The 27104-nt window shown below is 47.9% G+C and overlaps 3 protein-coding genes across 4 annotated transcripts; 1 reads left to right on the top strand and 2 right to left on the bottom strand.

The window, feature by feature from the left end:
* Positions 1–836: 836 nt before the first annotated feature.
* LDLRAD1 (low density lipoprotein receptor class A domain containing 1) lies at positions 837–4928 on the bottom strand (the record flags this gene model as incomplete). The annotated part of the gene is made up of 6 exons (XM_084210957.1): positions 837–982; positions 1678–1806; positions 2304–2441; positions 2769–2945; positions 4465–4519; positions 4908–4928. The coding sequence occupies 6 exons, from the start codon at positions 4926–4928 to the stop codon at positions 837–839; spliced, it is 666 nt and encodes a 221-aa protein (XP_084067083.1).
* A 3954-nt stretch (positions 4929–8882) lies between these two features.
* TMEM59 (transmembrane protein 59) lies at positions 8883–16967 on the bottom strand. Of its 2 annotated transcripts, none has more exons than XM_084211082.1 (8): positions 16755–16967; positions 14677–14782; positions 12500–12594; positions 12148–12300; positions 11786–11873; positions 11391–11475; positions 10559–10667; positions 8883–9848 (listed from the first exon to the last, which is right to left on the bottom strand). In XM_084211082.1, the coding sequence occupies exons 1-8, from the start codon at positions 16941–16943 to the stop codon at positions 9693–9695; spliced, it is 981 nt and encodes a 326-aa protein (XP_084067208.1). In that variant the 5' UTR covers positions 16944–16967; the 3' UTR covers positions 8883–9692. The 2 variants fall into 2 exon arrangements, with proteins under 2 accessions (XP_084067208.1, XP_084067209.1); XM_084211083.1 differs by having other exon boundaries at positions 11391–11472.
* A 273-nt stretch (positions 16968–17240) lies between these two features.
* TCEANC2 (transcription elongation factor A N-terminal and central domain containing 2) lies at positions 17241–22461 on the top strand. The gene is made up of 4 exons (XM_084211035.1): positions 17241–17356; positions 18359–18500; positions 19703–19896; positions 21620–22461. Exons 1-4 carry the CDS (start codon positions 17255–17257, stop codon positions 21806–21808), a joined length of 627 nt encoding a protein of 208 aa, XP_084067161.1. The 5' UTR covers positions 17241–17254; the 3' UTR covers positions 21809–22461.
* Positions 22462–27104: the final 4643 nt, after the last annotated feature.

The raw sequence follows: 27104 nt of genomic DNA, 5'->3' as shown, positions 1-27104 counted from the left end.
AACAGATCCAGTGTCATCCCACACCACCCTGGGAGCAGCACTCGATTTTCTGCTGCTCTCTGCTCCAAGGCTGACACTTCCTTTTCCTCCTTTCTTTGCCAACTTCAGTGAGACCCATCCCAGCTCCATGGCTGTTCTCAGCCTGCTGCTGCAAAACTGCACAGCCCTGAGTGAAGAGCAGGTTATTTATTTACGCTGGTTCCCTGCCCCAGCTCTCAGGGACAGCCACTCTGTCACAGGGACATGATTTATCCCCCCAAACCCTGAAACTTCCCCAGTTTTCCATGCCATTACACTCCCTGTGTTGGCCTTCATGGCTGGAGGAGAGAGCAGGAGGTGGCCCGAGCAGCAGCTGCCCACGGTGTCACTCCCAGCGCAGCATCCCCAGGGAAGTGTCCCAGGAGCCCCCAGAGTCACCGCTGGCACCGCCTGCAGATGTGTTCTGAACACTCACAAAGCTGCCAGGGCAGAGCAGGACTCTGGAGCTGTGCTCACCTCACCTGGCTCAGCTCCTGCTGCTCGGGGCAGTCTCGCCCTGGCTGCCGGCCCCAGGCTGTGCCAGCCGTGCCTGGGGGAGCCTCTCCAGCCCCGCACGGAGTCAGTGCTGCCCATGGAGGAAGTGTCACCTTGACGTGGCACAGGCTCCTGGCAGCGGTCCCACAGCAGTGTCCAGCCGAGGGCTGCCACCGCCCCTGGTCCCTGCCCGGTGTCACCGCGCTGCCAGGAGGATTTGTCTGGCTGGAGCTCCCCGAGCAGGCGGCAGGGCAGGACCCCGAGGCTCCAGGGTGACGTGCGGGAAGCACGCTGCTGTCCCCAGCAGGGATGGGCACCGGGATTCAGGCTGGGCACAGGAACTCGTCGGACCAGCCCCGGCAGTGCTGGATGCCGTCCCGGCACAGCCTGCGGGGGATGCAGGAGCAGAACTCGAAGTGCACAGGGCGGCAGCTCCACCAGTCCTGCCCACACGGGGGGCAGGCAGCCACTGGAAGGACGGAACACAGGGAACTGAAATGCTTCTGCTGCACTGACCCCCTCCCTCCTCCCTTCCATGGGTAAAAATCCTTTCATCCCCCCAGCAGAAAAGCTGCTGGTGACAACCCTGTGACTGTGAGCCCTCCAAAGCAGACACTGGCTTGGTGCTGTCACAACCAGAGTGTGACATTGCAATGACCTTCATGGCAGAGAGGCCATCCTGGGGGCAACAACTAACTGTAATTTCCTCCCCCCCCCCCCTTTTTTTTTTGTCCAAAACCATGGGGGTGACTCAGGAACAAATCTGCTGCTCGTTTCAGCAAGACTCATCTCCTGCACTGCTTGGAGAGCCACCCATCTGCTCACCAGCTACCAAAGGCCAGCTTGAATGGTTACTGCTAACAGCCACACACGCTGATGAAACTGCTCCACATCAGCAAGCCACGGAGGAAGAGCAATTTTTGGGACTGGGAGCAAAGCATAGAGCCCTTCCTCTCTCAGGTGCCACCAGGTTTTGACACAGAAGCCTTGGCAGCCAGGGGCACTGAGCCTGCATGGCTCATACTCACACCTCACCCCAGCTATTTTGTGTTTCAGCGGTGGGTGCCAGCCTCCAGGCATTTCCAGCAGCATCCACAAGCCCCACACCTGTGGAAGCTGTTGCAACCCATCAGCAGAAAGACAGGAGCCAGCAGACAGACTTACAGCTCCAGGACTCGTCAGAGCAGTCCCCGCAGTCGTTCATCCCGTTACACCTCTGGTCAGCATAAACCCAGGACCTGGGGTTGCTGCAGTAGAAAACCAGGAACCCTGGGAGGCTGTGGGGCAAGTCACCTGCAAGGGCACACACACAGGACAGGCTAAACCCCCCCAGGCACACACACACTGCCTCAAATGGGGATGGCATGCACCAAAGGCTGCTGCCAGGACACTCCCCTGCAGTATCAAACCAACATGAACAAATGGGGAAGCTCTGTGGTGGGACACAGGAAGTCTGCCCCAGGTTTCTCCTTTATTTAGTTTTTTCCCCAGGGTGACTGAACAATGAATTAGCCATGTAGGCATACAGCTTCACTGATGGAAAGCTACAGCATGGTTTTTAAAGAAAAAAAACCCTAGGAAGATCAGATGAGCTTGGAGCCTTTAATTCCTGGCATTCCTGCAAGGTTTTGGGCAGTGCCATCTCTCAGCATCTGCCCCACAAAGGCTCTGCCAGGCCTATCTGCTCCTGCAGGCAGCCAGAAGCACAGGGCAGGGTTAGAGGAACCCTGGCTGCTGTCTCACAACTGGAAGATCAGTGCAGGGGGGATGCTCACAACAAAACCACTCACCACAGAGCTGCTCCTGCTCGTCCTCTCCGTTCCTGCAGTTGCTGACTCTGTCACAGACCCAGCTGGCTGGGACACAAGTCACTCTGTCGTCACACAAGAAGCCTGTCCTGTTATTAGGGGCTGTGCAGAGGCGGTTCACTGTGAGGAAAGTGAGAAAACCTTTATTTTCCAGCATTTTTGTGATATGAGGAATAGACCAAGGGGAGTTAAGGGGTGTTTCTGAAATTAATTTTTTGTTCTGGAAATAACCACGAGCCAGGATTAATTTCTGGTAGGTTCATGGCAGAGTCTGAAAACCACACCAGCAGTCTTAAGCACGACAGTGCTACCCAGAGTTATCCCAGCCCTGTGGAGCAGGGAATGGCTGCTGGCCATTTGGGCTGAGCAAAGCTGGTACAGCTGTGCTCATGCAGCACCATTTCTGCCTCCCTTAACAAAGAAACCCAACCCCTCTGGGGACACAACCTGGTGCCCGTGGCAGGAGTGCCAGGGCTGCCACCCCCGAGGCCACGGCGGTGGCGAGGACGAGCAGGGCCAGGGCAGAGATGCAGAGGGGCCTCTGTGTGCAGCCAGGACGGGCACCATGGGGATGGCACCGGGCACCACAGGGATGGCATCGGGCACCACAGGGACGGCAGCAGCCTGGGGGAGGCAAGAGAGACAGTCAGGGACTGAGGAAGGGTCTGGGTGTTTCAGTGCAGGGACACAAGGCTGGCGTTTTGGGGCGTCTGCATGGGGGCCAGCCGGGGGTTAGGGGTTGATAGTTGAGTTTAAAGAGCCAAACTCCACCATTAAACACCTTCTCGTGGGGAATTTTGCTGCTTGCAGTGTGGAAGAACTTGTGCTGCTGCTACAGAGCACCGGGGTGGAATGGCACAAGCCCCACGTCTCCGTGGAGCTCATCCCGTGGGCTGGGATGCAGGGGATGAAGGCCAAAGCCCTGTGGGACAGAGTGACACTGAAGCACAGGGCAGGCTGGTGTGAGGCAGGGGAAGGTGCCCTCCCAGAGCCCACAGCAAAACTCCTCACGAGGTAAGATTTCATTTTACAGCACTTCAGGCTTTCTGCCCCAGCCAGGACTCCCATGGAATGAGGCTGGACTGTCAGCACAGAATGGTGAGAAGGAACTGGAGAGCTGCCCCTTCCCTCCCTAACAACATCTCCAGGGCACAGCAACCTTCAGGGACTCCAGCTTTCAGAAAGTCAGGGACATAAATCAAACCTGCTGCAAAGCTAAAGGCCAAACCCACAATCACTGCCAGACAATGGCAGCACAGGCAGGAGCCACGCCAAGCACCCACCCTCACCTCAGCAACCTGCACCTGCAGCTCTGCCTCCAAACCAACAGGGCATTTCCCTCCATTCCTTCATATTCCCAGACCAATGGCAAAAAACAGCAGTGTGGTCATCTCAGAAAATGTAACCAGTCACTTAAGGCAGCCCTGCCTGTATAATTGATTTTGGCATGTCTGAACTTAAAAATCTTTAATTAGAATTTTTAAAAGCTTTCAGGAGCTTAAAGAACTTTCAAGTTAGAATTTGTCTCAGCTGTGCTTTGTGTTTACTTAGTTGCTTAAGTGTTCAAGCTGAAGGGAAGGGACAGCCTTTGCTCAACAGCAAAAGGATCCTGATTCCAGCAAGCTCCCCCTCTGTCATGCCCCACCAGGAGCCAAACACAGATTTCAGCTCAGAAGGGAAATGGTGAATTACAGCACGTCTGTGTCTACAAAACACCTCTGACTACAAAGCACAACAATTACAAACAGACTGGAGTATAAAATAATGGTGCTGATGAGATGTTGCAAGCTGAACTACAGGCTTGCTGTTTGGTTCTCTTTGATCCCACCTCATCCTTCAGAGTATGGGCAAAATTTGCTGAAGTTTGGCTATGAAGACATAGGGAAAGGCCACAGCAAGCTCATTGTGAGCCTTTCTGTGACAGACAAGGATCACTTATCATACAACTGTACATATGACTGCCAGCTCCAGGCCAACACACAACAGCTGAAGTTTATTAATTTTATAGTCTGGACATTTCACTACACAGAAAAGAGGAAAAATCAGTCCAAACAGACCATAAATAGTGGTTGTATTTTATATTACATTGATAGTTGCCATTGATTTATACTTTAATAATAGAACTCTGCATTTTATTCATTACCTCTTTCTCCAGAGAAGGACTCTGTTGAACCAAAAGTAGCTACATCACCGTTCCTCTAGAAGGAAAGGAATAAAAGGCATTTACAGAATCCCACAGCCACACAAACTTCACCTTTCTAGTTCTCACATCTTACCCAGGAATACCTCATGTACTCCATTATTGTTACATACAAGCAAAAATTGCCCCAGTGAAAACATGGCCCACCTTTAATTCCCAAAACAATCAATCATATCCCTTTTTAAACCTTAATTACCCATTTGTAAAAAAAAAACACCAACCAAGCCCAGCACTTTACATCAACTCTTCTCTTTTGTATCAAGGTAAGTAGAAACAGCTCGAGATCTCAGAGAAAGCAGTGATGAAGAAGTCAGGCAAACAGCACAGGCAAGAACACATGCACTTCAGGGAACAGCTGTATGTAGGATTTCTCTGAAGAACTGTACCTGGGGGTGAGTTTTGTTCATGCTTCCCAGAGCTCCAGGGATCACAGGGAGCTCTCTGCACCCGAGCACAAGCGAAGTTACCAGGATACCAACCCAACAGAGGCCAGAGAGCAAGGGAGCACCTCACAGGCAGGAGGGACTGGCAGGGCAGTGCTGAGCCTCTGCTCCAGCCCCAGTGAAAGCCAACAACAAACTCTCTCATTCTTCTTGTCTCCAACGTGGTTTCGTAACAGGGCATGAGACAATGCAGAGCAAACAGAGATTCAGGGAGCTGAAGCCCTGCTGCCACGCTGGAAGACAAGAACTCACCCCTAGCTCACGCTGACTGCATTTACCCCCATGCTGGTCATGGAAAACCCCTCCACAGTTAAAGCTTGAGGGAAATGAAAGTCTCATCTCCATGAAAGTCTCCTGTCTCCACACCTCCTTCCCAAGACAGAGCTGTCCCACTGCCCTTGTGGCAGCACCAGCCCAGGCTCCTGCCAGGTGATGAGATCTCAGGAGAGCTGTGCAGGGTACAACCATCCTGAACAGCTTCCTCGCTTGGGCAATGAGCACGGGCACAGGAAATCCTCCAGGGTCCTTTTTAACTTGAGTGCTCGAATTTCCAGGCCCACAGGAAGGCTTAGCAGCTCAGCCTGCAGCAAACATGAACTTACAAATACACTGGAGCCTTCTAAATTGGCTGCAGGCCTCGGCACAGCTCCCACAGAGAGGAGTTTTACAGCTTCAAGGATGAAATTTCACGAGCAGACAGCTTTTCCGTGGGGATAGTGGGGAGAAAAAGCATCAAGTTTTTGAGGAGCTCAGGTTGTTCTTGCAAGAGGGTCCACAGGACTCAAGTGCTTCCAAATTGTTGCCACCCCACAGGCCATGACTCCTCCCCAGGCAAGACAGGGCTGTGGAAGAGAGGCTGGCAGGAGATTGTCTCTGAGCTGGTGTTGCCTTGAGTGGACCCAAAGCACCACAGAATGCCTGACATGGAGGAACAACTGCAGCTCCAGCTTCCCTCTCCATCCCCACACACACCCCACCCCAATTACACTGAGTTAATACGCTCCTCACCGCCAGGGCATCTCCAGCCCTGTCCTCACTGACCAGCCAGAATTAAACACAGCCTTCCAGGAGCTCCTCCTTCAGCACAGCAGCACCAATTTGTCCAAAACAGAAGCTTCTCACAGGTATACATCACTACTAAAGGTGATGGTAGAAAACTCTCCTGTTTCACGAAGGGTTTTGGGTGAAAACATCCAATGCCAAGTAGCAAACAGTCTGCAAGACTGGGCAGCTGCTGCAATGTGGAAAAAAATCAGACCAAGCAGATCTTGAATTCTGGATCTCTTGCTCTTTAAAGATGAAGTCTCAGTTTCTAATCAGACTTGATCCAGGACTATTTTGAGCCTTCCTAAAGCTTATTAGGTGGTCAGGAGTTTGAGCCCTGTGTAAGAGCCAGGTAAAGCAGGCCAGCTGTGCATACCCTGCAAAACAATCTACAGTGAAGAGTTTAAAATGTGGAGTCAACCCACCCTGGGAGACAAATGTCTGTAAGAGATGTCCAGAGGAGAACAACAGAGCTGGGGAAGGCTCTGGAGCACAAGAGTGATGAGAAACAGCTGAGGAAGCTTGGGGGGGGGGGGGGTTCAGCCTGGAGCTTCTCACTCTCTGTAGCTCCCTGAAAAGAGGTTGGAGCCAGGTGGGGTCAGGCTCTTCTCCTCCTAATTAACAAGCAACAGGACAAGAGGAAATGGCCTCAAATTGTACCAGAGGAGGTTTAGATTGGATAGCAGAAAAAAAAAAATATTCACTGGAAGAATTGTCAGGCACTGGTTCAGGCTGCCCAGGGCAGTGGTGAAGTAACTGCCCCTAAAGCCATGTGAATGTGGCACTTGGGGACACGGGTTACTGGTGGCATTGGCAGTACTGGGGAAATGGTTGGACTCATTCTTGGAGATCTTTCCCAAGCTAAAAAACTCGATGATTCTACGACCTGACATCTACCACCATCTGTTTCCTGCTCCAGGATTATCAAGCTCAGCTGTAGCCAAGCAGGCAGTTGGATTTCAGAGCAGTTACCCCACATCAAAGACTGCTTAGAGTTCAGAAAAATGAGTTCATGACAGCAATGTAAGAAAGGCAAGCAAGCTCCTCTGAAGTATAAAAAATAATAAATAAAAAATTCCAAAGATCAGAAAAGCTGAAGAGGCAACAAATATCAGTGTATCCAGTAGGATAGAAGGTTATTGTAAATTCTAGCACCTAAAAACTCCCCAATTTTCCCCAAATATACCTGGGCTATTTCTGCCAGCAACGAATTGCACACACTTAAGAGGGTCACCTCATTTGTGTCCAGATGATTCCATTCTAAACCCGATACAGGTTCAGTTGAACACGTGCCTAAAGAGAACATAAAATGCTTTCCTCCTGCAATTTCAATAATTTAAGGCCCTTCATTTAAACAGTGGTTTTGAGCAGAGATCAAACCCAAATTGCAGCCTCTGAAAAGGGAGATGTCAGTAAGTCAAACATTTAACAAAAAATGAATAGGAAATGACATTTTGCAAAGCCAAATGCCAAGACAGCTTAAAGAGTCCATTTAGATTAGAAATCTTGAGAAACAGTTCCATTACTTGCTATTATCTGATTTTACTGAGGGAAGATTTTTTGACAAGTTTACAAGTACAACACTCACCAAATTCCTCAGGCTCTGGCTCGCTCTGGATACAGCAGTGCCAAGTGCCAGAGTGCCACAGGCACAGAGCTCTCTGTGACCCAGGAGCACATTGCTGAATCACTGGCTGCACTGCACAGATCACTCAGCTGAAATGCCATTAAACAGCAAACAAAAGACAAAACACCCAATGAAAGCACAAGTTGTTTGCTTAACTCGAGCCCAGGGCTGTAAGCAATGGAGTTTTGAAGAGAAAGTTTTGTGAAATCAAGTCATCAGCCTCACAGAGGTTGTACTGTCCACGCTGGAACAGGCAAAGAGCCACGTGTGCACAGAGCTGCTCCCTCTGCAACCACGTGTAATGGTACAGGAAAACATTTAAACAGACTTGCAAACATTTCCATAAGCTATTCAGTTAGGAAAAGGGGGATTGCTGCAGTCTCTTCTGGAAATCCCAAACTGCACAGTGCTAAGATGGGCACTAATCCCTGAAGTAAAGCCAGCAGTGATTGCTGAGCAGGGTTGCACAGATCACACCGAGCTCTGGCATCCCCAGCAAAAAACAGAGCATCACTGACACAGGCAGCTCCTGTCCCTGCCCCGTGAGCAGTGTCCCCAAACACCACCCTGTCCCTTCTCAGCAAGGCCCCTGCAATGACACCTGCAGAGGGCAAGGCTGCTGGCACCCAAAGCTCTGGGCTGTCCCCCTGAAGGGTTCAGCATGAAGAGGTACCTAGAATTTGAGAGCTGAGATTGCAGTTCCTGCAGGCTGATAAAACCTGCTTGAAACAAACATCCTCAACGACCTGGAAGCTCCTGACAGCCACACTGCTGGGCTGGGGGCTGCACATGCCTGAAAGGCTCCATCAGCTGCACTCACACAACCATTTGCTCACAGACCAGTTGGGAATGACCCCTGAGCCAGGTTTAAGTGGGGGAATATATCACTGTATCCCCCAGAATCTCCACAGTTCTTCGTTATATTTTTTTAAACCTTTGAGGGAATTCTGTCTAATCAACAAAAAAAGGACAGTGAATTGAAGACTGTGCATTCTAGACAGCATTCACTCAGACACCCTAAAATAAATCACCAACACCCCCAACCTGCCAACACTGTGGGAACCAGCATATAATAAGATCCACAAAAAAATAGGTTAGACATGAGGGACATTGTTCATTGTTGCCGTGTTAGTGAATCACAGCAAAATCAGGTCACGCTGCCCACGAGAGGAAGGCTACAGACAGGCTTTCACACCGAGCCTGCTGTGGTCAATAATTAACCATAGCAAAAAGCTATATAGTCAACATTTTCTATACAGTCAATTTTATTTGTCTGCTCTCATTTCTAAGGAATCAACTTGTTTCTGTAAATGAAGTTACAAGACCAGAATAGTTAATCAAGAACAGAAAGTAGAAGTTTTCAGAAAACACAGGTGCTAACTTTACAAGCAATTTAAGACTTAAAGGCTAAAGTTTGACAAAGTAACTGACCATGTAATGTTCTGCATGTAAAGGGATATGTCTGTAAATTTTAACACATTTCCATCTTTCACAAGCTGAGATCTAGCTTACAGTACCTCACAAATGCTTTCCACCTTGCATATTACCACACTGTAGAAAAAATATATTTCTGTTTTTGAAGACAGGGTTGTTTGTGCATGGACATTAACAAGTACAAAAAAATTCAGCAGATAATTTTATAATATTTTCTCTTAACTACAACAGAAAGTGCAACACTAGAAAGGCATGTCCTGCCTACTTAAAATGTCTTATACCTTTACAAAGCTAACTCTGACTGTACACATTACATCCTAGAACACACAAGTAAGTTTGAAAGTGTCCTGGCAGAAGTATGGAAAGCACGCTTACAACTTCTGTAAGCAAAAAGACACAATAGCAAACACCAGTGAAAAGTGATTATACCTGGAAACAAACAAATTCATGTCTGAACGTCTGAATCTTCTCTACTAGCTGAAAACGAAATCCCATGACATTTGTTGATTTTGCAACTTTATTTGCATTTAAAGACTGGCTGCTAAGCTTCTCATCTGAAGAACCACCACAATCAATCAGGAGTTTCTAGCTCTGTTAGAATTAGTCTATTGGATCCAACAGATTTAAATTGCAGATTGATCCAGATTGACTTTTGTAGGAAGAGGTCCTGCTTCTTCATGTTCCTCAGTCTTGCATCTAACCACAACAAGTGCAGAGGGTGGGTATCTGCTGAGTTTTTGCTCATTCATGTATTCCAAATCTCCATAGATGCTCAGCTTCTGAAACATTTAAACATGATACTTTAAGACAAAGACTCTCTATATTGTGAATAAAATGAATTTCATTATGCAGCTGCATTCCAGGCTCTGATGGCTGCAGCCCTGCAACACAAGGCTTTCTGTAACATCTGAAATTCAGAGCTGAACTAGACTTGCATCCAGAAGAAATGTATGAAATCTGCCAGAACAAGGGCAGATAGAGTGTTTGTGTAACAGCTCCTTTGGTTGCTGAGTCAGGACTCTCTGGGCACTGGGAGAGTGCCCATTCCCCCCCATGAGACTCTGCACTCATACATATCACCAATAACTCTGCTGTCACTGTTCTCACCACTGATCCTCCTGCATTAAACCCATACTGGGTCCCCCCTACACCACCCAGCCCTTGGAATAGCTTCATTCCCAGAGAAATGAGAATCAGCCTCCATTTGTGCAGAGCACCCTGAAGGTTGTTGAGAGGACAGAACTACAAACCAAAAGACTTTGTGTCTGAATAGGGCTCAGAGCTCCTGGGAGCCACAGGAATGAGCAAGAATGCTCAGCTATAAAACCATCATTTAAATAAACAAAATTGGTTTGCCATCCACAGCCACAAAATAAGAAAACCCTCCTTAACTGAACCTCCCCCAAATATTTCTTAGTCTCTGGACAGCTGTAACATAAAAGCAATATAATGAATAAATTCCAAATACTGTAGTTCTGAAATGCAGTACCTCAGATGGAACATACTGCTCTACAGCTGTAGCTACAGTTGCACAACAAATCCAGAGCAGCACCAGCACTGACAGGACGAGTGTAGTGGTTAAAATCCAACTGGAATTTCTGAAATGACAAGAATGTTGATAGACTTCATAGACTGAATACAAGACAATGGGCCTCTAAAAAGTTTGGCTCATTTCTGACTGCCTTTCCTGCCAATTCATTTGTCTCTGGCCCTTCCAGCTACACAGCCCACTGCAGACTCCTGGGTACTTTAATGCCTGTTTGATATCACAAAAGACTTGCAGGATTCTGTTATGGGGCCCTAAGAATCCCCCTGTTTACAGATTAAAAACCAGATTTTTCTGTTATGCATCTTCAGGACAACTCACTGATCCTTCATGTGGGAACTTTTAAGGAGAAAGTAAAAAAGCTTTAATAAATACATACTGAGGATTTTCAGCCTGGAAACAAGACATACCAGTGTGCTACATAACACAATCCCAAAACAAAGTGCTTTTCCCTAAAACACATTCAGAGCTAATGAACAGGCAAAACACAGTATTGATTCAACAGTTCCCAGAACACACTCAAAAACCAGTGCATGAAATTACCAATATGTTCTTCACTTGAAATGGAAAGGAAAAATCAAAGTTGGCAGGACAGCATGCAAAAAACACAGGGCCAGGACAGCAAAGCAGCACTAATGGCAGATACAAAACTGTGATGCTGTGCATCCTGAGCCTACAGACTTGGGAGACCTTGAGACCTCCCAGCAGGCCTGCACACCCAGAGGAAAGGCCTTTACCCTCCCCAGTGGGAAGAGCCAGCTCAGGCCATACTTACATGGAGAGACACTTGAAGAAGCTGTCGTTGGCTCGCTCCTCAAAGAGCCCCCGGAAGGTCTGCGAGCTCCCTGGACGTCCGTCTGCTGAGGCACAACAGCACAAAGAGAGGGCACGAGAGCAAGGGAAGGGAAAACCCAGGCCCCACACACTCTGTCTGCACAGACAGCATCAAGGGAAGCTTTTAAAGCAGCCCCAGCCTGCAGGTTTCCATGTGACCAGAGCTCGGTTGCTACCGCGCTTTGCCAAGCGTACGCAGTGCGCCCTGCACAGTAAATAATTATAGTGCAGCTCTCTAAAAATTTGCTTTCATATGCCACCTGCAACATCATTTTTTAAATTTGCATGACAGGGAACATTGGCATTTACTCTTTCAAAGCACAAAAAACAACTTACAGGCTGTTTTACTCAGCGACAAGGCTCCTTTTGTATCTCCTCCCGTGTCCTGATCAAGCTGTGGAACATATTGCACTTCTGGCTTTGACTAAAACAAAATAAGGAGTTAGGAGATCCTGCTAGAAAGCTTCCACTGGTTTTGATAATTTTGATAATTTACATTTTCAGAACTAATACAGAAATTAACCCTAAGACATGAGCCATTCTTTTAAGTTTGAATTTTAAGATGGCCCTAAAGGCAGTGAAATACTAGGAAAAACGAAACACTTTTGATGGTGCTCTAGAGTTTTTTCTCTGGCTGGAAGAAGCAGAGTTGAAGTCAGCAGCCAGGACACCTTAACCTCAATGAAAAAAGGAATCACCTGGAATATGACAATTTTGCCATCATCTGCTTGAAGGTAGAAAGTCCATGAGGATGTTATGAAGCTCTGAGCTGAGTCCATCATGTCACTCCAGAATGATCTCACCAGTGTCAGAGGAAAGAGGAGATGAATTCGTGGCATCAGAGACATTAACTGCAAGCACAACATTAACATTTTTTCCATTTGTTTTTACATGAAAAGGATGGAAGTTACATTCTTGCTCACCCCTCACCTCATGTCTAGATTTCAGTTCTTAGGAAGATTAATTTTCCATTTGAAGAAATTTTAAAAAGAGAAGACACACTGAACAGAAACAAGTAGGTGGTATTTGAAAAACATGTCACCTACTTACTTGCTCTTGCCTTAACTCAGCAAATGGCAACTGGTTCTGGCATCCAAGATGGCAAGCATATTGTTCATCAGATTGGGAGTATGCTTCAGTACAGGCTGCAAGGGAGAAGTTCCCCAAATGAGATGATAAATTCTGCATTTTAGTTAAGAAAACATTCTCAGTATAAATTGGATCAGAAACAAAGCAGCAGTTGACAATCCCATTTGCAGGGGAAGATATGGCAATCCCAGGGTAGCATTTGCTCTGAGGTCTAATGACAGAATCAGAGCTTCAACAGAGCAGGGAGTTGAAATCTGGCTGCAATCAGAGTAAATGATCACCAGTGTTACCCTGGCTGAGCTCAGGGATGCAAGCTCTCATTGATCCTCCCACCACCACTATAGCTTTCTTCTACATATCACACAAAACATCAGAGAACAGAGATGGAATCCTAAAGAGAACAGAGGGACCATCAGTCCATTAAATCCCTTTGAGGTAACAGCAGAAGCCATGGTATCACAGGAAAATCAAAGGAGCATTTCCTGCTAATACAGAAACTGCACTGAAAGTATTATGGAATAATTTCTTATGAAAAATGAAGCTCTTTGTTTTAGAGAGAGCTTCTATTAATTTCTCACTAGAGATCATAAAGGCCAAGAAATTGAAATTATTTTGAGAGAATAATTTAGTTTATTCTGCCCACGGACAAATCAGGCAGATGATACACAGGCACAGCTCTCCTGCACTATTCTAAAGCTTAGGTGGACAGCGTTTCAGTAGTACCTGAACTAAAGAATCCAACCAAAAAGCAACACAGAGGACAGGAGCTCTCTCAGTTTTCTAGAGGAACAAATGGACCATCATAAGGACTGAGAAGCTGGCAGGAAGCACGGCAGCAGCAGTTAAACCTTTGAGTGCTCAGCTCATGGCACCTGAGCAGCCATTCCAGGCTACAACTGCCACCGAGTCAGTGTCTGCAGGAAGCACCAGAGACAGAACTGAGCAGAGCAGCCAAGACAGATCTGCCAAGCACAGAACACTCACAGGGCACCCACCAGCAGATTATAGAACATAAGCCAGCAAAGACAACAGCCCCAGAAAGAAGAGTTAAAGCAGAAATAAGCAACTGTTCCATTACCCTACATGTGCTCTATTGCTACATTACCCTGCTTTATGGCACTCTGTTGTGTGTGGTTTGACAACTACACTGACAGGCTGCATCACAGCTACACAGTGTGACAGACTGGAGCATTAGCCTATTTCTGGAGTATTTACTGCACTTTTCTAACATGTTAGCATATTTGCATGCCAGGCTTTTTGCTTCCCTACCTGAGCCACAAGCCCTCTTGCTTTCAGGAGCTACTGAGAGGACAAAAGCCTCCCCTGAGTGCTGGCCTGGTGCTTCACTGCATTGGTAGTAAATGTGGAGAGCTCCTACCCTTCCTTTCTGAATAAAGCTGTGAATCAGCTTCTTCAATATTCCTGGAGCAAAGTTCTACACAATTCCAAACCCACTATTAATTGGCTTGTATCACACACTATCCCTGGAGGGACATAAAGGTGTGGCACTTGGGGACATGGTGGGCTTGGCAGTGCTGGGGGAATGGTTGGACTTGATGACCTTAAAGGTCTTCTCCAACTGAAATGATTCTATATTTCATCTTCACTGTTAAATCTTTGCTCTAACACAGACAGCCTGAGAGAATCAGTAACCAAGACTTAAAAGGCCTATTCCAAGCAAAACATGTACCTCATTCCCAAGGGGTTAGCTGCAGGAAAAGCTTAGGATGTAGGCCAGACCCCAAGTTACAAGGCACAGTGAGATCTACGCTCTTGCTCCACTGAACAATTCACTTCTATATACAAATTTGTCAGGAATGGCAAACAGGACTGATTGTCACAGGGAATTATTAACAGACAAGCATTATTTGCCTGGATTTCCCCCAGGCATTTTGTGTTTTCTATGACAAACTGTTTATAGTAAAATGCACTATTTCTTTATTTACAGACACTGATGATACTTGAGAAATTCAGGAAAACAGCAACACTGTTGTCTGCGAGTTTCTCCTCAACCTTCCCATAAGACTTTTTTTTAATATGTCCTGTATATAGACTTTAAGAAGCTGTTAAACAAACCCAAAACAATTGAAAGAATGCCACCAACTCCAGAGCACCCTTTCAGACGCTGCAGGGCTCACCAGAGTCACACTCCTGCTTGGTGCGATTCAGGTCGGCGCCGTCGTCCACGAACTGGCAGATGGAGAAGAGGCGGCAGCCGCGCTGGCAGGCGTACAGCTCCTCTTCCTGGGGGCACAAGGACAGGCTTGCAAACCTCCAGGCCACAACAAATTGTCAGAAAACCAACTTATTTTTGTTGTTTGGTTGGGTGTTTTTGTCTCCTTCCCTCCACCAGAGGTACAGCCCAGCTCAGTGTGGAATGGGATGAGCTGCAATGAACCCAGCAGCGCTAACGACCCATGGATTGATTTGCAAACCTGGAGCAGCAAATGCTGTTTTGGAATTCCAGACCCACAACCCACAAGCAAAATGAATGTTTTATAAAGTGTTGTGTTTGAAATTAAGACAGTGCTGAAAAAGATTTATTGATGTTTAACGCCATGAAGAGTAGGAAATCTCCATTCTCAGAACTTAAATAGTAAAACCCAGCAGGAAAGGACCAAAAACCTCTAATTTTGACAGTAGAATACAATGTATCTAAACAGATTGATTATTCTAATCAGAGCTACAACAGAACTATCAGAAAAAGAGATTATTTTCTGATGTCCTACACAGCATCCTGGTTATCTGCCTACTGACAGCTCCACCAACACAAATGTTTATTTATTATATTGACTGAAGGGCAAAAATGCTTCCCCACTGCCAACGACTAAAATTAGGTAAATACAGAAATCCTACACCTAATATTTCTTCTGTCCACAGCTCCAGGGGGATGGATGTGAACTAAAGCCTCTGTGACAGAAGTGTCCCACTGACCACACCCTGCCACTGACCCATGAATCAGAACTTCAAGGCCAGCAGCCACTCAAACTGCACAGGTGCAAAACGGGCTCTGAATTAATTAAACAACAACCAAACACACCACACCTCCTGTACAACCTGTTGTAAATGACCTGGCCATTGCAACTGAGATCATCAGTTCATCTGCTTTAAAGGCACAAGAGTAGAAAATTATTAATATAAACTAAAACTCAAATCTCACACTAACAAGGTGGGTGGTGCTGGAGCACAGAAGGTTTTGTAACTTGATATCCAGATAAACGAGCTGTACAGATACATTTCCATCACAGTCTCAATGAAGTTTGTCTTGTTTTCCACTCACAACTAAAACAAGTTTCTTTCAATTCCACCAGCAGTTTTGTGACAAACAGTACAAACACTAAATGTAAAAGACGTGACTGTGTTAGTGAACAGCTCCAACAACACACGACAAAACTCTTACTCAAAAAGAAAAGTAGCAAGATTCAAAAGTGCAATACACCAAAACAAGCTGTGTAAATTTACTCATATTCCACACAACTCCCTGTTACTTTCCAGCTACAAAATCCAATTGAATTCCATGGGGAAACAGACAAAGCTGTTACCTGATCCTAGCATTGCTCCCCTTGCCTGCTGCCTTCCTGTGAAATCCCAAATACAGGGTAAGAGTTCCACCTGCTACACGGCTGCAGCTGATAATGAAGTTTATTGCCAACAAAGAACAAGGAAATATGAGATTTGTGATCTTGCATTTTCCAAATTTAAGCCTGTAGTTCAAAGGTGTGCCAGCATGAACCAACAGCAAACCCTGGGGGATGAATTCAAATTCCTATCAGACACAATTTCAGTGTTTTATCATGAGACAAAAAGCTCCCAGGAAGGCTCTGATGAGCTACTTGTTTGTCACCATTTATGCTTCACCCCTCAATATCCAAGTGCCAAACAGGAGCCCTGACTCAGGATCTTTGCCCTGCCACGAACACAGCACTGCCCAAATTATGGAGCAGCCCAAGCCAAATTACAGCTGCCTTTTTGGGAAGAGGAAAACAAAAGAGCAGCCAAACGCCCCAAACCCACAAAAGCCCCAGCACTGACAAAGCTGTACTTTGACAACAGCGCTTCACTGGCAAGCGGCAGCCTAGCCACCTATTTACATAACGAAGTATCTGTTTTAGAGAAGACACGGAGCTGCAGGGAGAGAGGGGCAGAGGAAGGGCCGTGCCAGCCCCGGGTGAGGCGGCGGGAAGCGGCGCAGGTGCGGGGAAGGGCCCGCCCGTACCTTGGGGTAGGTGTGCAGGGGGTAGGTCAGCTGGCAGGCGCGGTGACACGATGCCGTGTTGCCCAGCACGGAGTCGAAGGCCTCGGAGGAGGCGGCAGGGAGCTGTCCCGAGGCGGCTCCCACCTGGATCACCAGGAACAGCGGCAGGAGCAGGAGGAGGACGGCGAGGCCTCCCCGCCGCACCGCCATCTTCGCTCCTCCGCCCCGGCAGCGGCTGCCGGCAGCCTCTCGCGAGATGTGCCCCTCACGGAGCTTGCTGGGAGGTGTAGTCCGCGCTGCGGGGCATCCCCGCCCATTCCATAGAGCTTCCCGGCGGAAACTACCGTGCGGAAAGGGCGAGGCAGCGGCGCCCTCTGCCGCGCGAGGCCTGCTGGGAAATGTAGTCCATACTGCTGGGTACCCTTAGTCATCCCATAGGGGCTCGCCCCTGGAGGGAACTACCAGGCGGAAATGGCGGGGCCGCGTTGGCGGCTTCCGTGAGGGAAGGCGGCAGGGCGAACATGGACCGGTTCGTGGTGCGCTGCGCCCGCGGCCCGCAGAGCCCCCGCCGGGCAGCGCCCGAGCCCCCCGTCTGCCGGCAGGTCACCCTCGAGTCCCTCAAGGCAGGTCACCGGTGGGAGGGAGCGGGGGCCCGGCCCGGCCTCCCGCGGTATCGGCGGCGGCGCGGGCGGGGCGGCGGGGGAGCGGCGGTGTGCGGAGAGCGGTTCTGCACGGAAACCTGCGCAGCACTGCGGTGGGTCAGAACAGGGAGGTGGTTGTACGGGCGCAGAGGGCTCTGCTGCCTTGGAAGGGGTTCCGTGGGTTACAACGGCGTGGTGCAGGGTCGGGCTGGGCACACGATTCGAGGACAGCCCGGTGCCACCGCCAGCCCCAGTGTTTCCAGCTGGCTTTCATCCCTTTCCAGCAAGGAAAACCCTTCCGTTCATTTCATGGATGTCGTGCCTGAGACCTGCACGAGAGCTGTACCCCTCTTGGTCACCTCCTTGTAGAAACACAGCAGCAAAACATTTCCTGTAACAAAAAGTTCATCAAGTGTGGCAAAAATGAAAAGAATGGTGCATAAAGCACTGCAGTTGTCTGACCACTGCTGGATAAGATGCTTCACACCCAAAATATGAGACTTGCACTGTTTGCAGTCTGTTCTGTCAAGGTCCTTGGCAAAACCAGTGAAAAACACTGCAGCTGTGCAGTGTATTCAGGTTTGCATTCGTGTTCCCTAATGCTCTGTTTCTCACCTTGCTGGCATTGCTTTACTTCTGAAGTCAATCTGAGTTGGATTCTCAGGATAATCAGCCACCTCCCTCTTAATCCCTTTTGCTATTTAGAAACAATGGATTCCTTAAATTCAGAACACTTCTAGGAGGAGTTTGCTGTTATGTGCCCAGAGTTTGGCACACCGGGGTGAAAGCCTCTCTCTTTGTTTGCTGGTTACTTCAGCTTTGATTGGCAGGAGTTTTCTAATTCCAAGCAAGTACCCATCATATATTCTGTGCCATGATCAATAATTCATGTATTGATAACAGCCCCATTAGCTGAGATGAAGGTGGTGTCCTTACTTATCATAACAATATTCCACTTCCATAACGAGCTTTTCTCTTTCCCAGAGAGTTGTGGTTGTGGAAGACATAAAACGATGGAAATCTATACTTGAGCTTCCTGGGCAACCAAAAGAGAACCTGATGGAAGCCTTGGAGGAGCTGAAGAAGAAGATACCTTCCAAGGAGGTGTTGCTTTCCACTAAAATAGGTACATCTGGTCTATCTAAACTGTGAATATTAGGCTGTCTTGTGTCTGCTTGGCTTGTCAGTGCACTAGAGATTAGTCTGGAAGCTTTTTAAGAAATGAGGAAATTGCTGCCAATGAAATATTGTTGATATCAAACCTGCAGTTTGCACAGCTTGTACTGAAAAAGTCAGCTGTCCTCTGATTCCTCCCAGGAAATACTGCATCACCCCTTTTGTGGTCAGAATTTTGAAGAGCTCTCCGTGGTAACTCTGTGGTTAATACCTTCTCCTGCTGTCAGTGCTCATTTATCTGATTTGGCTGAATCCCCTGAAGGTGTGAGAAAATCTCCTCAGAGTGAGTGGCCCTGAGCACCCTGAGGAATCCCCAGCAGATGGGCAGCTCCATGCGAATGGCACAGCCCCATCCCTGCCTCTTTGCCACAGGACTTGGGGGAGGGATAACGGGGACCACATGGTCACTGCCTTTCCCGAACAGGGAGAGCATCCCGGCCTTTGTCTGCCATCGGAGCAGCCGGATCTCTGTTCACAGAGCCCTGGAAAAGGAGCTGCAATCCGCCCCTTTATCCATCCCTCTGATCTGTCATTTCATTTACCACGTTCGGCTAATTCAGGCTTTTCCCGGGATTTTTTCCCAATGCCTGCCTGAATAGCGCCGGCCTGGCAGAGGCACTGAAGCCTAACAGTGACATCTCCTGGCCGACAGCGCTCCTGGCCAGGGAAAAACGCCCCTCTGGAAGCAGGAAGGTCCCTTTTGTCTCCTCGCAGGGGAAAGCCTCTTCTGCACTGCCAGGCCCTCTGGATGGGAAACATTCTGCTTGGAGTCATCGTGGTGTTCCCATGTTTAAATGCTACAGCCATCACCAGCAACATCTGCTTCCTTAAAGGGGTTCCCAGCCAAAAACCAGCACTTTTTGTAGGCCAAGCTTAAACACCTTCACTAGATCCAGGATCAGTGTAAACAGCCAGCGTAGCCTGTGTTAAATAAGCGTTGCTCCACACCTGGGTGACTTGGGAAGTTGATTTTCACAATTCCTTGCTAACTGCTCAAGCTCCATGCTTAAATCCTGGTTATTTTGTATTTATGTTTGTGTCAATACTTTGGTGGTTTTGCTGAGACTGAGTTAAGAAGGTGTGTGGCTCCTTTAGCACGATGATTTGGCTGGTGCCAGCTGCCAGTCCCATGGGAGCCGTTCTGTTTCCCAGGTCACACAGTGAACAAGATGCGCAAACACCCCGACCCAGAGGTGTCCAGCCTGGCCAAGGACATCTTCAGGCAGTGGAAGAGCTTCATCAGGGAGCACTCCAACAGGCCCTCCATCGAGGTCAGGAGTGACCCCAGGACCGAGGCGTTCAGGAAGAACGCTCGGAAGCTGCTCAGTGGAGCCCTGGAATTGGAGGTACAGTTCAGAGCCACTTGCCTGTGGCTCCAAAAATAAAACTCCCTCCTGTGGGAACAAGTGAAACCTTTTCCAGCCAAGCTGGTCCTGCTTGCTGAGTGGGGACAAGACCAGGTGATCTGTTCCTATTTTTAGGGATTCACAGCACATCCCTATTTACGAGTAACTTCATTTGCAAGGTAGATGATGGTTTTTGGTTGTTAAACAAGGGAACCTGTTAATTGAGAGTGCTGCCATTTCCATAACCTGTCAACAGATTACTTGTGTGGCCACTGCAGTTGGGCTGTACAAGGAGGAAATTAATAGAAGATGAAGCTTTTCCTACTAAACAGCTATGAAAGCAACAGAGGGACTTTTTGGTTGTTTCCTAATTAAATATTTGTAAATTTAAATCTATAGCAAAAACGGAGAGGCAAGGTTGACAGTATATAAAGTGGTGATAAATACCAGATCCCTCAGGTATGTTTAACTAAATGAACAAGGCTCTGCTGTAAGGCTTAATAACTAGTTTGCTTGGTCTATAAAATGCCATAATAATTATAATTTTCAATTTATTCATTAATTATCCTTTCAATAACAAGTCAAGTGATAAACATTCAGGACTTTGAAAGTTGTGTTCTTGCTAGCTGTGAGAACAAGCTCTCCAGCTTCCAGTCTGGGGCAGCACAGAAGGATGGTTTGCTGTAGGAATGCCTCAGAAAGGTGGAAGCTCACCTTTGGTGAGTCAAGCTTAGTTCTTAGAAAGCACAGCTATGCATGGTGATTATAGTGGCAGTAAAGTCTAAATCTGTGGAACATAAAGATTTTGGTATCACCCTAAAATGAGTAGAATTGGGTATAGCAGGATTGCTTCTGAACAGGACTCATCTGAAAACACCTGCAGCCACCACATGTGCAAGCAGAGGTCACAGCAGTTGAACTGTTTATAAAGACAGGGGAGCCACAGCTGCTGCACTGACACCTGAGAGGTGTCAAAAGAGAGAAGGGAAGGTGGGACTGAATGGATCCAAGGGGCTTTTTAGTGATGGGTGTGGTGAAGGACTTGCAGGAATACCGTTTAGCTCACTGGAATTTCCTGCATGCAGTGTATGGAAGATTCCCCATCACAAAAGGCAGAAGTGAAATTAAAAGCATTTCTTGAAGGGTGGGGGATTTCTTCCTAAACTGTGCTGAATTACAGGTTTTGGCACATGTTGAAGCAATAACTACATAATTAACATTTAGCAAATCCCTTTCTGCATTCTTAATTACACCTCCTTCTACAGACAGAGATCCCACATTTCCCTTTATAGCAGCAGGCAGAGTTGCCAAGTGTTTGGCATGTCTTCGAGTTGCTGTTGGAATCAAGTTTAAAATAGTATCCAAGGTACCTTATATCAGCCAGATCAAAAGTGAGCTTTATGGAGACACTACAGCATAGCTTATAATTGCAGCGAGCTTGATACCCAAAGCTTGTCACAGATTAGTTTCCTGTTGTGATGGCAAAGTACTGCCACCCAGCTGGAGGTGGGGATATGTTCCCTGCCACTGACCACGCTGCCTTGTCCCTTAATTGCTAGGGTGGAATTAAATTGCTCTTCCTGTTACACTTGTGATGGGAAGCAGATTTCCTTGAATCCAAGCTGATTAATGAAGAAACACTGAAAGGCACCAAACTCCAATTTCAATCAGCTGGCCTCCTTATTAAATGTAAAGATCTAATTTTATACTTTGCTGTTTTCAGATTGATCACCCACTGGCTGAAAATATTGAGCGCGAAGCTTTTCATCTCTGCTCCCGCCTCATTAGCGCTCCGTACCGCCGGGCCGTGCGAGCCCTTGTCTTCTCATTAAAGCACAAACCCCAGACCCGAGCAGCAGTCAAGGATGGCACACTCCCTGTCCCTGCCTTTGTGCAGAGCCATAAAAAGTGAGGAGTTGTGCTTGATCCCGAGGGAGAACTTGCTGTGCCTGCATCTCCGTGGAACTGGGAGCCCTTCCTCCGGTGAGGGCTGACTGGGTGACTCCCTGGCACGGCTCCACAAACAGGGCTGCTGGAGGGAAGAACCACGGATGGAATGGGTGCTCTGACTCTGACTTGCTGGAAATCCATGTGGGCTTGTTGCAAGGAAAGTTTCTTCCACTCTTCTGTGTGTTTTCCATCCTTGCTGACTCACCTGTTTCTCTCTTGTGCCCGTTTGTTGTAGCTCAGTTTAGCTCGATCCCTGGTGTGGATCTTCAGGTGTATTCAGCTGAATAACCCTTTTAAAGGAGCAGCTCTGTGCTCTGCTGGCTGGAAATACTGGTAATTATGGGTAATTGGTCCATGGGAGGGGATTCCTGGGGGATAATTGCAAACTCTAGTTAGCCCTAAATCAGCCATGTCTGCTGCAGCTGGGCCCGGCCTGTGGCAAGAGCTGTTTTGCTAAGGTGATTTCCCCTTGCTGCATTCCAGAGCTGGATGTAAAATGGATTTCAGTAACTTCCATCCTCTCATTCATTCTGTGATTTGGGGCATTTTCTAAAGCCCCAAGGTAAAGGTGCTGTTTAATGCCTCTGCTGTTCAAGGAGCAGCTCGATCAGCCTTCCAAACCTCACTCATGGTATAAACATGGTGCTTGTTTTTACTGTAATGTGAAAAAAAACTTGTCATGAATTATCTAAATAAAATGAAATACTCCTTTTAAAGGCTTTTTTTTCTTTAAAAGGAACATGGTTCAGAATGATTGCATGAACAAATCTAAGCAACAAACTATTGTTTAAATTCTTTCTAGTTACTGAAAATTGGAATTCTTGCCTCTATATTTGCTCTGATTTCTTTTGTGCCACAAGTTGTCTTGTTCTCTATAAGCTGTTACTAAGGCTATTCCAGGCATGGTGTTCATATCTTCACCTAAAAAATAACTATCATTACTTGGAGCTGCTAGATACTTTTTTCATCTGTAGACCCTTAGCAGAAACACCCAAAACTTACTTGAGGTGTTGTACTCCATAAATTTAATTAGTTAATTGCAGGTTCTCTCAAGAATATCTTAAACCCTCTTTTGTTTGCTTGGGCCAGTGCAAGACCAGTTTTGCCTGTGCACATTGAAGGTGTCCTCAAACAGCTGAACACAGAGGTTTCATTTGTAGGAAGTTGAGCTCAGGTGTGTTGGAGGCAGAAACTGGCAGATCTATGTGTGGTGATGGTGTGGGTAATTTTCAGTAACATGTAACACTTGTTGACCAGGCTGTAGCAAAAAATGGGAAAACCCTCAATTTCTTACAAGCAATCGGCTCCATTTCCCACTTAAATAGCTTCAAACTGCAGAGCTGTAATTGAATTTGTGTATCCTGGACCATCAGGAGGGGTTCAGGATCAATGAATGACACAGCTTTTGCATCAGAACTGCAACACCAAGACCTGCAGTATTTATTTTCAGCTTCCTGTTCCTGGTGCCAGGCTGTGTTTTCTCTATTTGGGTAATGTGAGAAGCAAAATTCCTGAAAATGAAGAACTTCTGGTCTGATGAGAGCCAGGCCAAAGAAGCTTCCCACACAGGTCAGATAACAGTCTGGCTGTGCCAAATATTTTTAATTTAGAAAGTAACTTCAGGGATGCAGAGTTGCTGCACACGAGCAGAAAACTCTCCTATAAATTTCCTCTATGTAATGGTTGATATTTTTGCCCAACTTGCTTCAAAGGAACCCAAGTGTAAAGCTCTGGGTCCAGTTCCTTTATCTTGATGTTAGAGCTGGCAGTAACATTTGGGCTGAGGATTCACAGACTCAGCTTTGCAGTAGCTGACTGGAAGAACTGGAAAGAGTCTGGAGAGTTGGGCTCAAGACCCACAACAGGAGGAATTCAGGGAACCAGGGAAGGTTTTAAGGACAAAAACAGAAAGGAAAGTGGAGAAAGAAAACAAAAACAGAGATGGGAAAGCAACAGGCCAAAAAGGGTTTCATTTTCCCAGAGGGTTATGCTGAATGTGACAACAGGATACTTGATACCTGGCACTAATGAAGTTTTTAATTAGTCTATCAAAACCAGATTCCCTCCATAGAGCAGCCTCACCTGCACACTGTGTTTATTTATGCCTTGGGTTAGCTGCTGCATCAGTTTGCTGCTCCTTGGCTCTTCCTTCCCTCCTGTGGGTGATGCAGCCCAGTCTTCATGCTGGGGAAACCCTTCTGGATTAAAAAGGGAGGATGAAAGGGCTGAGCTGTGGCTCCCTTGTGCTTGGTTTCTCTGGCATGGAGACTGAAATCCCTTTTAACAGGGGAAATGTTAAACGAGGGAGGCACCCAATCTAGAGAAAAGTTCTTTTTCCCCTTTTCCTTCCAGATTAAGCCTATCCCACAGACTGTTTTCAGCAAAGGAGTACATACATAAAGCTGGCAGACCTCCAGAGACCTGCACCCAGCAAAGAGGGGAGGGAAGCACCTTCTGGAGGTGACACCTCCTGATCCCCCTCCCCATGTGTTGGGAATACAGGGTGGGCTCAGGGCAGCACCAGGAGGGATGGAAAAGGGAATTCACTCCTGCCAGAGCTGACTTCTGCCCCTGGCTTTGAAGAGCAAATTTGGGAAGGAAGTAGGTGACAGCTTGCTCTGCTCCCCATCAGCAGGCACAGCTCAGGAGAGCTTTGTCCTGCTGCAAATTACTTGGGTGAAAGAAGATGGGAGTAGACAAGACCCTCCCTGTTCTTTGGAAGAGAGAGAGCTCAGCAGCTCACCAGTTTTCATCTTTCAAGAGGCTCTTCAAAGGTTTCTTCACAAAGAACCCAAACTTTTAGATCTCATTTGCTTCCCTGGCAGCCCTGTAATATGAAGGGTTGGCTAAACTGGCCCTGGATTAAAAGACTTTAAGGCAAGGAAATGCCACAGAAGCCACAGAAATCCTTGGAGCCCAAAGGATGCTCCAGGAACTTCCCTCCCAGGGTATGTTATGGAGCAGAAGTAGGAGGCTGGAGCAGTGGAGGGACAGAGGGAAGCAGAAAAGAGGAAATGGAGGTAAACACATGAGGAAATTCTCCAGCCCAGTTGACCACAACCAGCAAAACCTTGCTCCTCCATGAAGGGCATGGCAACATTCAGATGGCACCTCAGGAGGGGAAACTGAGGCACAAAGGAACTCTGACATGTCACAGTAAGCAAAAAACAGGGAAACCCATGCCAGGGTTACACTGCAATTAATGATGCTCCAATTCTTGTGCTGGCAGTCCCCTGAACAACATCCATGGTGTCTGTCAATTAAACTAGATTATGGAATGATCCTTGCTAATTATATGTTATTATTTAGCAAGCAGTTATCTTGCTATAAAGGGTCCTCCTTTAATGGACAAACATTGTTCCTCTAGCACAGCCAGCCCCAATGGCAAGAAAAACACAAAAGCCAAAATCATTTCTGCTGTGGCCAATATTTTGCCTGAGCTGGAATGTTCACATTGCAAACACTGCATCCTGTCCCAGAGAGAGGGAAGAGGAGGGGGGCTGCAACATGCAGAGCCAGCCAGAGGGAGAAGGCAGGATCAAATCTGTACCCCCAAAGCTGCCACAAAGGCATGACTGTGAGCTCAAAATCCAGCTGTGAGCTCCCCACCCATCGGGGAGCACTCAGCCTGAACACACCAAAATCCCCATGAGCAAGGCCTCACTGTCCCTGGAGCTGTGATGATCAGGAAACTGGGCTTAAAATAAGCTTGGAAAACAACTCCTGCTAAATGCTGTCATTGCATTTTTAATTGTCCATATGCTTGATCCATTATGTTTTCCCAGATGGCTGGGCTGCCTGACTACTGCCTCCTCATCTGTGCCACTGTGGCCAGGGTCTCCAGCAGGTACCTGGATCCCCAAGGCAGGGACACCCTGGTGGCAGGCTCAGTGTCACTGTGGCCAGGGTCTCCAGCAGGTCCCTGTGAGCTCCATCCCTCCCAGCACAAAACCACACCCATTGACACATCCCTACCAAGCTCCTGGGGAGCCATGACTGGCTCGATGGCAAAAGGGGCTGGTGGCCTCCTGGCTTTACACACCAACCCCCAAGAAAATCACCCTGAGGAGCAGCAAACCTGCCCCTGCTCCAGCCCATGAACTGCCCTCGTGCTTGCCCAAGGGCCAGTCCCTGCAAAATTACCCCAAAATGTTTGAGGAGAGGATGCAGAGGATGCACACCATCAGCATCCTCAGTCATGGGCTCAGCTCCAGCACTGGCTCCCTGGAAATCACAAGCACCCCATTCCCAGACTGGGATTAGAGTATAAAAACTGAGAAGACACAAATAACCCTCTGAGCAGAGCAGTGGAGGAAGGTCCACCCATGGAGGACCATGGCTGTCACCACAGAAAACTTCCAGTGAACATTACATGGAATAAATTGCCTGGGAAGGGGTGGATCACAACACCCTGTGCTTGCTGGGCTCCCCAGTGGGATGCCCAGTCCTGCCCAGTGCCAGGGTCTCTGGGCAGAGGGAGCAGTGCCCATTTTGGGGCACTTCCACCATCATTCTCTTGTCCAGCGCAGCAGCACAAAAGCACATCCCCCAGCAGCACAGCCTCACAGTGTGACACATCAGGAAAACCTTCCTGGTAAATTCAGAAAACACAGAAAGCATGGCTGAGATTTTTTGGATATTTTAGCACAGCTTCTCTCCAGTAGGAGCAATCTCCCCAGGGAAGGACAGGAATGAACCAACTGATTCCCCGGGGGCTTTTGCAGTCCTGTTTTCTATGATCTACAATTTTCCAACACCGGATTTGCAGGCAGACGTTTGCAGAGGGATAACAGAGGCTCTCCCTCCCGCACAACAGCCAAGCCTTTGCTTTGGAGAGACATGACTCCTGTAAGCACAGCCAGGAAACGGGGAGGCTGCATCCAGCCCGGCTCAGTGCAGCCATCGTGCTCTAAATAAATAATCAGATGAGCCACGGCAGCACCGCCCGTGCCCGCCGCTCCCCCGCTCGCCCGGGAAGCACCGGGCAAACGCTGAGGAAGGGAACAGAGGTGTGATGTGTGAGGACAACAGGCGTGGTGGAGGGAAGGAGTGCTGGTGATGGATTCCTGGTATCTGTTTGCCACTCATCTGAGCAGCTTTTGCATGAGAAGAAGGGGTTTTTTCCAGGAAGTTACCTGGGCAATCCCCCTCCCCTGCTGGGCTCCATCCCCAGCCAGGCAGTCCATCAGGGAAGACCTGGTTTAACAGGGGATGCCAGAGAGCAAATTCCTGCAGGGCAGGGAGGGACTGGATGCCTA

The sequence above is a fragment of the Fringilla coelebs genome, assembly GCF_963513975.1.
Source record: "Fringilla coelebs genome assembly, chromosome: 9".
NCBI classification, from domain to species: domain Eukaryota; kingdom Metazoa; phylum Chordata; class Aves; order Passeriformes; family Fringillidae; genus Fringilla; species Fringilla coelebs.
This window is presented reverse-complemented; position numbering and strand designations above follow the sequence as displayed.

Coding starts and splice junctions, on each gene's coding strand:
- TCEANC2 (XM_084211035.1), top strand. CDS start 17,255: ATGGACCGGTTCGTGGTGCGCTGCGCCCGCGGCCCGCAGAGCCCCCGC. Junction 18,501..19,702: donor GTTGCTTTCCACTAAAATAG/GTACATCTGGTC, acceptor TCTGTTTCCCAG/GTCACACAGTGAACAAGATG. Junction 19,897..21,619: donor GTGGAGCCCTGGAATTGGAG/GTACAGTTCAGA, acceptor TGCTGTTTTCAG/ATTGATCACCCACTGGCTGA.
- TMEM59 (XM_084211082.1), bottom strand. CDS start 16,943: ATGGCGGTGCGGCGGGGAGGCCTCGCCGTCCTCCTCCTGCTCCTGCCG. Junction 12,595..14,676: donor CAAGCAGGAGTGTGACTCTG/GTGAGCCCTGCA, acceptor TCTCCCTTGCAG/CCTGTACTGAAGCATACTCC. Junction 11,874..12,147: donor GCAAAATTGTCATATTCCAG/GTGATTCCTTTT, acceptor ATTTTGTTTTAG/TCAAAGCCAGAAGTGCAATA.